Raw genomic sequence first — 12159 nt, 5'->3', positions numbered from 1 at the left:
AGAAGCTCAAACTAAGCTGGGTCTAGCGCTTTACAAACGAAGTTCAAGAAAAAAAAAAACTAATGGGAAAAGGTAAATAAAAAGCACGATCGCAAGGCACAAAACACCAAGCTGCGTTTTACCTTGAATCTATGTTACAATTTCACTATTTGATTTAACTCAGAAGATGTAGCATCAGAATGCTTACTTATGCCACAAAATTTTTCATGATAACATTCGGTTATGCCATTACTTTTCAGGACTCTAAGCATAATCTTATTTCTGAATGCCTCAAGACTTATCTCACCCGCTCCCTTGTACTATAAGAACAGAAACACGTTTTGTATGTCAACCATGATTGGTGTTACCGCGTTTTATTTTGGTTCCCTCGTTCTCAGAGGTTTTCTTGGCACTATGGCTCACAATGTTGGTATCGAAAAGTGGCGCTCCACGGTGGGACACGGTAGGCCTGAAAAGATCTCTGATGGCGAGACGGAACTTCCGGTAGCGGGCAGCGTAGATAAGAGGGTTGGAGCACGCGTTGACCAGGGCGATCTGGTTAATGGCGTTGTATAATGGAGAGCCGACGTACGCGTTCATGGTGCCACGTAGGATAACGACAAACACCATCACTTGCTGAGGACCCAGACTCAAGATGTAGATAACGACAATCATCAAAGTCATCTTAAAAACCGTCTTCTGAGCGTTGGAATGAACGGTCGACGCCGAGCCGTGCTTGCTTGTGACTTTGCCTTGGAGTTCACGAGAGTGACGACGGAGCATTGATATCGTCACCGTCTGCGTAACAGTCATGACTACAGTCGGCACGCCGAATCGCAGCGCGGTCACGTAAAGGGCGAGCCCCACTTCATAAGGAAGTAGAGCCAGGGCTTGGCAGCGGTTGTTCACAACCCCCGTGGTCATAGTAAATGCGAATGACGCGGCGGCACCGATCCACACACACGCGAGATAGATGAGCACCGTGCGGCGATTCACCCACTCCTTAAAGCGGAGAGGGTAGACAACCGCAAGACACCGCTCTACCGACATTCCGGTAAGAGTGTACACTGAAGCATGGATGCATACAGAGTACAAATATCCCGAATGAATTGTTTTGCAGTACACTGCCCCAAAAGCCGTATCCGGCACCCTTACCAACAAGGGTATCGGGATCACGACGAAGGAACTCAAAAAGTCCGCGAGCGCGAGACCTCCGATGAAAATATCTATGGAGTGAGTATAGGCGTGCCGCTTGATCAATGCCAAGATTACCAGTAAGTTACCAATAATGCCAAAACTTGATAACAAAAGTTGCACTATAGTGTACCATCTCCAGGGGAATACCCATCGCCATCTAAGATGCCCCATCTCGCTGTCAAGGTCTTTTGGATGGTTCGGTTCCTGTTCACCAAATTCACTGACCATTCTTGCAGGGGCCAAATCCGTCCAGCTGACCCTAATGTCTGTGACTGGCTGTTCGCTGACCTTTGCAAGACTAGTTGTGACAACTGTTGATTCTTGACCAGGATGTAGCCCTCCAACCTGAAGACATAGTACCGACAGTAAAGCGAGGTGACACGTACTGTGCATCATGAGTATGATTGCGATTGTTGGGTTGTGAAATATAAATGATAGTGTCGCCTTGTCTTGTTGGTTCCTGTGGGAAATGAATCGTATAATCAATATTCAATGTTCTTTCTCGACTGAGCTCGGCACTTATGATCAGTTCCAAATAATAGTTCGAAAATTATTTCCCTGAAAGACTTATTTCCAAGTTATTAAAGTTCGTAAGTGTACTTAGTCTGAGTGGCCAAACTGACTCACAATATGGAAAACCGCAGAGTGTCGCAGATCCGAAAAAAGACAGAATGAGTGGGGAAAACATCCTCTCGATGGTTGCTTTTATTGGTGAAGTTGGCCAAACTGAGAAATTCGACAAACAACTTCATCTATACTTGCCAATGAGTATCAGGTGAGGATAGAACACTTGACATTTAATTTGATTTAAAACAAATAAAAGATCCTTCATTCCCCTGCCCAGGGGCAGTGAAAAATTAAAGTTTCTTTATTATACACAGGCACCTGAAATAATATTTTCTTCACACTACTTCTTTTTACACAAACATCTCTGCAACCGCGCGACCCAATTAGAACTAAATAAAGAATTAATTTCAAGCAAATTCAATATTTTACGCATCGGTGTACTTCATTTAAAAAACAATTAAGAAGATATAGTTCTATCCCAGGGCACTATCCGGGCGTAGATAACGCTTGTTACATACAAACCGATGCTCTATATACCAACTGACAATTCAGGGAAAGTATCTCTGTAACTTCAATTCGTGATCAAACTGTCGATTTGAAAGTAAATAAATGATGTACTTTTTCGTCACGCATGAGTAGAAAGCAAATACAGTGGACTCCCGTTATAACGAAGTTCTCGGGACTGGCAGTTTTCTTTCGTTTTATCGAAATTGCGTTATAACCGAACAATTAAACAATGAAAATACCTAGAGAGGATAGTGTTGCAGCCTTAATCTTTATTTCTTTGTAACCGGTATTTCGTTTTAAGCGTGTTCGTTATAACGAGAGTGAACTGTACAGTAAATTCTACTTGAGTCAAGCCGTATTCAATCGAAATCCCCTTATCCTGAGCCCCATAATAAAGTTCCAGTTTTCCACATGCATTTTTATACAACAAAGGTCGGAAGAGTTGATGTTAAAAGATATGAATTATACCTGTAAGGTAATACTAAATCCGACCTTTCAGCGATTTTGCAATCAGTTACATCTTCTTGCGACAGTAACAATGTATCAATTTAAACGCCTATGGAAATAATACATCAAAACAGGTTGCAGAGTAGGCGATAAGATCTTTGCCAAGATTCATTTATATTGTTCGCTGTATTCATTTTGACCGTAGAATTGAATTCCTACTTTCTTCATATTTAGTGCATTTCCTACAGGGAGATTTATTTTTTTCTCTGGGAATAATACTTGAAAATATGAATGCATGCAGTTTTATAATTAACTACAGCTTGTTACTTCATCTTGGTAGAATAAGAATGGAAGCAGCGATGTCTATGTAGTTTATATTCAAGGGAAGTCAGAGTATAACTTGCGTTTATTGTTTTATCTGTGTACATGTATTTGGACCCATAAACCCAGTGGCATAACAAACATATCAATCACATTATTTCTCACGTTTCCCTTACACCTGTGATCATAATATTGTTCAAATGGAATCATGAGAAATAATAGAAATGACCCTAATCTGCAATTCTTCCTCATACTCAGGTTGGCTTTGTAAAGTCATACGAATATGTAAAGGTTTTTATCAAGATTGGACCTTATATAAGAAATTATGAACCTTGAATTTTACTGTCTTCACTTCGCAGTCATTAGCTGCAAAAATAAATCGTTTTAATAAGATAAACAAGAAGAAATGTATCATTGCAGCTAACTCTGTTTTATTCGAATAACTTTTTAATGATTTTGTAAGGAAGCCGACTGAACAATTTTGAGGTAATATTACATCAGCTAAACTTACAAATAACAATTGCATCGAAATCAATGACAGGTGACAACATGAAAAATATCTCAAACTTTTAAGGTATGTATCATATCGCAATCAAAATACGGTGTTTATCATTCTATTATCTGAATTTCCTTGGTACTCATAACAATTCTATGTCTAAGATAATTGAACTTTTTGATAAGATCTCTTACGGTAAACTCTATATTCTTGCTTCATTTATACAATACAATATGCATTAGTTATGATAATCTCTGCAGCATCTAAAATCACTCAATATCATTGGCTTTGTATAAGAGGTCCTTCTCAGTTTGTTTGATAAGTAACACAACCATACTCTGTCAATGCTCTGCAGTGTAGCAATTTATGTGTAAACCCCACTCAAATTTCGCAGTAAATATGAATTTAGATAGAGCTCGTACAAAATATATGCCGCAATAGAATCATAAACTTAGTCATAAACTTAGGCATGTTTATATACATATATATATCACAGTTTGATATTCGTAATTCTGATCAATCAACGAAGAAACCATTAAATCTATAAAGTACACACCATATTAGATGAAACTTGCTGGTTGAGAAGGTTGTGGGCATATATCTGTCTGTCTGCAGTCAAACCCGCTCAATTTCGGTGCAGATCACCTCAGGATAAATGAGTGTCCACGTATGATTTATTTTTTATGCTTTTTCTCGCACTGTTGCGATGTTTTACGAGCATGCGTATATCATCGATGAAACTGAAAGGATATGCGAGCCGCTTCGCGGACGCTGCCACGCGGACAAAAAGTGGTGATGTCTATACATTTACGTCACAGTTTACCCATACTCGTTTAGAAAAATGCTCTCGAAAATGGTATCATTGGCAATACCAGAAAGGTAACTGATGCAGAACAAACAAACAAACAAACGAACAAACAAACAAATTAACAACGCAAATCTTGTGCCAAAGATGTTTTTAATCAATGATATTATCACCCTTCTTACAAATTTATTTGTAAGACTGGACCTGCTGACCTACATTTATTTCTAACAAAGAATTCGCAAAAAGGAACCAGGATTCAAACTTGTCAGCTATACCGCTGAGCAGCAACACTTTATATACCATCAGGCTAACTTTGTTTGTCACGCAATTCTTGGTTTAGCACATTAACAGTTTACAGTACGAATGAATAATTGCATGCTCTCTTTTCACTACAATAATCCATATTCATATAACAAAGTCATAATCATATCACATTGCTATGACGACATATAACCATGAATTTTATTCAACAGACATACATTTTCGCTGTACAGGTATCTCATGACTTTACTTTTATGTGCATAGAACGGGAAATGTGTGCCTTTGAGTGTGGTGAGACTAGCCTCTGCTTTTGAAAAGAAAATCGGCGCTTGAATCTTTCTTCAAAGCAACAATTCTCACATGCAAAATTGCAGATACGAGTTGGGTTTTGTACGAGCGGAATCTTATAGATATAGGCCTAATGTATATACGCACGGTATATATTACAGTCAAACCTGCTTATAGCGGCAACTAAAAAATCCCCGGCACGAAGTTGCTCTTCTATAGACCTTTTCATAGCGATCACCTATATACCTAACGCGGCCAGCGGCTACTCATTTTGTATCCTGTGCGTACGTCACATGGTAAAGGGTCTCTTGAGAAATGTTACTTCGTAGAAAAACGGGTTTAAAGTTTGGTGTATTTGTATGTCTGCCTTTTGTGTTTTTAAAGAATATGGCTTGTGATTGTTATGCATTATGAAAGCACGTATATAAAAGAAATGTTTTAGAAAATGTCATGTCAAATGCTTATTGTTATCCAAAGTTATTACAAAATTTATACAAACCGTTTTACCGTATAACTGCGATGGAAATCACTGACGAGATTCCACGGTAAAAATCGGCTTTCTTCAAGATAGACCCTTTTACCATGTGAAATGAACGTCAAGTGCCACACTGCGTTTTCATGCTAAAACGGTCTAAAAAATATATATTCAAGCAAAGCCAAGTTTACATGGTAAAACGGTCTAACTTCGAGATAGACCTGTTTAGCATGTGAAGTTGACGTTCAAGGGCAGCGCGTTTTTACGGTAAAAGCACATTGAATGATATACAAATAATGGATTATGTGAGTGCAATGGACATAATATTTCATGATGTGAAAGATGAAATGATCCATTCAACGATCCATTTCATCTTTCAACGAATGAAATAGTCTGTCCATTGCACGAATGAAAACATTATTTGTTTTACACTTGTATATAAAGCCTAAGATAGATCCTTGTTATTTGATGTTTTAGTCATTTAGAAACAAGAGAGAATCTGAGATTGCGAGAGTGCTCACTAGTCTGAGCGCTTTACGCTAGCGCGCTGTCGCAATCTCAGCGATTGTGGAATGGAGCAAATCGTATGGATCCAAAATTGCACGGCAATTATGGAGTATGATTACGTCATAGTGAAATGGGCCGAATGATCAATGTCAAACAACCAATCAAATCAGCGGCAGCTGCAGTAGCAGTGCGCGCGGCAGTTCCCGCCGCATTCAGTAGTGCAATAGCCCTGTTTATAAAATAGGTTCAAGAATGTAGCCAATTGGAAGCGCTGAAATGAGTCACGTGTGCGTGCATTAATTTCTCACTAACATGCACGGCCTGACGTCACAATGTTTACACTAGCAGTGCGCACTCAATCAGTTGTTACAAGTGCGTCGCGCGCTACTATACGCGCTGTCAATCCTGTAAACAACTTTTAGTTCGGGCTGCTGGCCGGCCTTTCTTGTGCATAACATGTGTGGCGTACGTATACTCTTATACGTACAGTACTTATACGTGCGGGATTTCCGAGTGCGACGTGCGTAAATGTTTGGGACGAACTTCTTCGGACATCTTGATTCTTGAGCGAATGCTACATGTAGCTGACTGGTATTGACCCACTAAGGTACGTGAAAAATGCTGTTAGTTTTCGACCCATTTTATAAAACAAATGATGCACAGGATTATTTCGTGGCGTAAGTGGACCCTCGTGCATGTTTCACAATTGTAAATACCCTCGAGTGCGCTACATCTCCACTAACGCACTCTATCCTGTGCATCATTTGTATAATAATAGATTAGTAAAATAGTATAGGCCTACGGCAGTAAAAACGGTGGCAAGCAGCGGCTGTTCGCGGGTTGGGGCATGGCAGTCGATCGAATCGTGAATTCGGAATGGATTGATAAACCAAACCAGGCCCATGTGGTAGTAAAGTTATTAAAAGCTCTTCTTTGAAGGCGTGCACTTATTGAGCACCCAAAAGATTGTGAGTTAATAAAATATGGAAACAATTGAAGATTTAGAACAACCCTGTCTCGCATTTAATACTCATTACTACTATTTAACGCTAGATTCTTCCACCTAGCGACAGTAGCGTTATATTAATAGACTCTTGATCTACACTAGTCCTAAAATTGTTATGGTTAGTCTAGCTATCTAAATATGCCCAAGACCTATTACTATTCTGGGCCTGGATCGACCTCAGGCTCTACTCCGAGTCTCTGGACTTTCTACATACGAGTTCTAGGTCTAGCCTCAGGTTATTTTTATCGTTAATGAGTGCATACTGATACTTCGTCCAACTTTATTAGATGCTTCTAATTTAGTGCAGAATATGGCATGTGGATTGCATTAATTGTATTGGGTACATGTATTCATATCCTGCAGCTGGGCTTATCATCAGGCTTGCACTACGTCGTCCCACGGATAGGATAGGAGTAGGCCTAAACCAAATTCTAAGCCTACCGGCATTTACTACCCAATACCAGACTACAATAGATTCTTTTAAAAGTACGGTTCTCTTAGTACATGTATAGGTCTACAAAGCTAGTGTAAATCCTCTACAATATTTTGAGTATCTCGCATCATAACGCGTGTGGCCGGCTAAATAGCTGTAACAGCCTGCCACTCACCCCATTACATGCCATCCTAGACCAATTCATCGATCTGTAACGCACACTCTGTGTGCTAGCCTAGGTATTACGCTGCCTTGTTCAGCCATCGTTAAACTCGAATTAAACTCGAAATAAACCTCCTCCTGGGTATGTTCAATTCAAACCCGGTCCAGACCACAGCAAGACTAAGTAGAATACAAAACAAGCCTCAGACTAAAGTGGGTTTGAATTTGTGTCTTAAATCCATTTTAAACCCATTTTACAGCTACTTTTTAGAACGAACACTGATTTAAACTCTGGCCTCGCACACGTGTGCACGTCTAGGGCCAGAGCATGATTATGTTCTTAGTATATATCTCTATGGGCCAGAGTAATACGGTGCGGTATAGACTGTACCGGGAGCTGGGACCAAAGCCGCCGCGAGCGCGCGCGTGACGGCCGCGCAGTGCCTGAAAATCGGCGAACTTATCAGAATCTAACTCAAGAGACGCGACCGCCCGCGGCGACCGTGATAGGTCACGTGGTTGTGTGTTGAAATCCGCTAGCTACGAGTAAGACGGTAACGGTGACATTCCTAGTTTAGAATGACATGCTGTATTTTACGCTATCATTCAATGCAGGTGTTGAAATCCATAATGATTATCGACCTGGTGGCCATTTTTGTCGTTTCCCTTGGGTGGCCGCTATAGCCAGGTTTGACTGTATGGATTTCTTCAGGGTGTTTTTGAATGAGCACAAAGAGACAAGATTGAATGAATCTCCGTGAGAGAAAGAAATCCAGTCAATGACAAAATTTGCTTTGACGGTGATATTACCAGCAAAATGTGTTTGAAGGTGCGTCGTGCCATGCCATCCATACGCTAAAGATACACGTGTTTTCCCGCTTTGTGAAAATCGACAGAAATAATATAGATAGCGTGATCACTTTCATGGATTAAAAAGAGTCCATTGCGCTCTCCTGACTGATTTTCTTAAAGTAATATTTCATAAAGTATCATTTTGCTGAAAAAATATCAGAAAAGAGGTATAAGTAGACAAGATATAAAAATATATTAATGTTAGATCCAGCGCCATAATTTTCCTCAATGGCACTTTAACGAAAAGTTGCTGATGGAGATTTCCTTGCATTGTCAGTTTAAAGACCTTCAGGGCATTATAACCTTAGATCATCATTTAAAACAGCTTTTCCAGCAGCATACGGGATAACTGGCACCCTACTATGATACGAGTTCACGTAGTAAGAACACACTGTCCCACACTGTTTTCACATTGTGTTCACAGTGTGTTCATATAGTCCGCTGGATGAAAACGCTCGAATTTAAAGGGATGGTACAGTATTGGTGGAGATGAGAATTAGGCTTTTGATTTTTGCGAGATACCAAGAAAACATTCATGGTAAAGTACAGAGCATACCATTTTAAGAGGAATTCAAAGTTTATTCGATGAAAATCGGGTTTGGAATGACTGAAACATCCAAAAATAAAGTAAAATAAAGCGAACATAATAAAGTGTGGGTCCCACACTTTATTAGAATCGCTCTGTTTTGGATATCTCAGCCATTTCAAAACTAATTATGTCTCGACCAAACTATTCGATCCCTTTAACAGTGTAAAAATAATTTCACACTGCATGTGGTGTGGTTTTCACAAAGTGTTTACAATGTAATGCTTTTTTTTCGTTCTGTGAATTGATGACGCACATTGTGTTCACACTCTTAAAAAGCTCGAATTTAACCATGTTAACAGTGTGAAGAGATTTCACTTGTGTTCACAATGCGTTCACACTATGTTCACCTGTGTTTCTCACACTGTGAGACACTATGTTCACAATGCGTTCACACTTGTGTTCACCTGTGTTTCTCACACTGTGAGACACTATGTTCACAATGCGTTCACACTGTGTTCACCTGCGTTTCTCACACTGTGAGACACTATGTTCTTTCCAGCAGGGTTACTACAATGAACAGATGTTACGCTCATACTGTAACGACTGCCAGTAGCGGGCGATTGACACTAACAATTCTAACAACCTCGAAAGTTAAAGGCTCCTACCTCCTCATGTGATCCTTTCCAAAAATGGGTTACAGTTCGTTATACCGAAGGCTCGTTAATCCGAAAACTAAGTAATAAAGATTTGCAATTCCGAAGGTTCTGTAGTACTTATCACCTCATTTTCTGAATATCTGAATGAACCTTATCTTAAAGTCGCATCAGTGACCTTTTGGAAAAACTAACATCATTTCATTGTCATATTAACAAACTTACATAATAACGAACATTATCATATTTTCGGATTATCGGACATTCGGAACAACGAACAATTGCAATAGAAATGTTCAGAAAATGTACGCTATTTGATCTTCAGATCACTGCTCTCTACTTACAGGGAATTTATGCATTTCAGAATAGATAACATTCGGATTAACATACCTTTATTCAAATTTCTGCTTAACTTAAAATACCCAACATTGTACAAAGATAGTCATGATTGAAATTAGAACATAACTTATCTCGTCCACATTATATTTTCAAACCTTTGCTGTCTCTATAAAGAACACGGTTTGTGTTTAAAGGAAAGGGAGAAAAAAGCTCAAAGTACAAAAAACAAAATGAAAGAAAAATAAGAACTAAAACTAATCTTAAAATATAAATAAAAGGCAAGAGGTACAAAAGACAAATATTTCAAATTACATTTTACCTTGTATCTACGTTACAATTACATGATTTTATTCAATTGACAATATTTGATATTGCAAATGCTTTCTTATACAATGGATGTTTCACAATAACATGCAGTTTCATGATTTACTTCAGGGACTCCAAACTAAAATCCTATTTCAACGACGGATGTCACACTTCTAAAAACATGCCTTACTTATATCTTCTTCCCAAGCAATGAGACGTACATGCCTAGTATGTTAAACGTGAATAGTTCCACCATGCTTCGTTATGGTCTTTTCCTTCTGAGAGTTTTGCTTGGCACTATGGTTTACATCGTCGGTGTCGAAAAGCGGTACACCACGCTGAAAAACGTTTGGTTTGAAAATATCTCTGATGGCGATACGGAACTTCCGGTAGCGGGCAGCGTAGATAAGAGGGTTGGAGCACGCGTTGACCAGCGCGAACTGGTTCAGGGCGTTGTACAATGGAGTGCCTACGTAAGTGCTCATGGTGCCGCGAAGGATAGCGACAAACACCATCACTTGCTGAGGACCCAGACTCAAGATGTTAATAAGGACGATCATTAAAGTCATCTTTACAACGGTTTTCTGAGCGTTTGAATGAACGGTCGACGCCGAGCCGTGCTTGCTTGTGAGCTTGCCTTGGAGTTGGCGAGAGTGACGACGGAGCACGGATACCGTCATCGTCTGCGTTACGATCATGACCAAGGACGGCACGCCGAATCGCAGCGTCGTCACATAAAGGGCGAGCTCCATCTCATGGCGAGTTACGGTCACGTTGTGGCAGCGGTTTCTGTTCACCGTCGTGGTCATAGTGAAAGTGTATGCAGAAGCGGCAAATATCCACACACATGTGAGATAGACGTGCACCGTGCGACGATTCACCCACTCTTTAAAGCGGAGAGGATAGACAACCGCAAGACACCGCTCTACCGACATTCCGGTAAGAGTGTACACTGAAGCATGGAGACACACAAAGTAAAAATACGCCGTGTAAATCGTTCTGCAGTACGCCGCCCCCCAAACGGTGTCCGGCACCCTTACGAACACGGGTACCGGGATTACCAACACGGAAATCATGAAGTCCGCAACGGCTAGACCGCCTATGAAAATATCTGTTGAATGGGTGTAGGCGTGCCGCTTGATCAACGCCAAGATCACCAGTAAGTTACCGACAATGCCAAAACTTGATAGCATAAGTTGCACGATAGTGTACCATTTCCACGGGTATACCCATCGCCATCTAAGATGTCCCATCTCGCTGTCAAGGTCTTTTGGATGGTTCGGTTCCTGTTCACCAAATTCACTGACCATTCTTGCAGGGACCAAATCCGTCCAGCTGACCCTAATGTCTGTGACTGGCTGTTCGCTAACCTTTGCAAGACTAGTTGTGAAATCTGTTGATTCTTGACCAGGATGTAGCCCTCCAACCTGAAGACACAGTACCGACAGTAAAGCGAGGTGACACGTACTGTGCATCATGAGTATGAATGATAGTGTCGCCTTGTCTTGTTGGTTCCTGTGGGGGATAAATCATAATCAATAATCAATATTATTCGACTGGGCTGGGAACTTGTGATCAGTGTCTAAAAACCGTTTTAAAACTATTGCCCTGAAAGACTTATTTTGTCAAGAATTTATGAACTGTGATTCATCGAAGTCCGTAAATGTACTTTGTCTGAGTCGCCAAACTGGCTCAAATGGAAAACTGCAGAGTGTGACAGATTGGAAAAAATGCAGCTAAGATGAGCGGAGAAAACTTCAGTTCTATGGTTTCCTCATTGGTCGACCAAGTTGCCCAAACTGAGAAATTCGATCAACAACCTCATCTATACTTACCAATGAGAATCAGGTGAGGATAGAGCATTTTACGTTTCATTCGATTTTAAATAGATATGAAATCCTTAATTCTCCTACCCAGGGGCAGTGAAAATTAAAGTTTCCTTTTTATACAAAGACACCTGAAATAGTATAGGTATTCCCATCCATTTACGCAGTTTTGTCATTCAATTTCAAAGATTTATTATTCAATT

The 12159-nt window shown here is 40.1% G+C and overlaps 2 protein-coding genes across 2 annotated transcripts; both read right to left on the bottom strand.

The window, feature by feature from the left end:
* Positions 1-327: 327 nt before the first annotated feature.
* On the bottom strand, positions 328-1029 carry LOC139729093 (neuropeptide receptor 15-like). The gene has a single exon (XM_071640015.1). It carries the CDS (start codon positions 1027-1029, stop codon positions 328-330), a length of 702 nt encoding a protein of 233 aa, XP_071496116.1.
* A 9334-nt stretch (positions 1030-10363) lies between these two features.
* LOC139729091 (allatostatin-A receptor-like) lies at positions 10364-11440 on the bottom strand. Its single transcript, XM_071640014.1, has one exon. The coding sequence runs from the start codon at positions 11438-11440 to the stop codon at positions 10364-10366; it is 1077 nt and encodes a 358-aa protein (XP_071496115.1).
* Between the last annotated feature and the right edge of the window lie 719 nt (positions 11441-12159).

Source organism: Diadema antillarum, unplaced genomic scaffold (assembly GCF_040938485.1).
Source record: "Diadema antillarum isolate AM-2024a unplaced genomic scaffold, OU_Dant_1.0 seq00000217_RagTag, whole genome shotgun sequence".
In the NCBI taxonomy this organism is placed as follows: domain Eukaryota; kingdom Metazoa; phylum Echinodermata; class Echinoidea; order Diadematoida; family Diadematidae; genus Diadema; species Diadema antillarum.
This window is presented reverse-complemented; position numbering and strand designations above follow the sequence as displayed.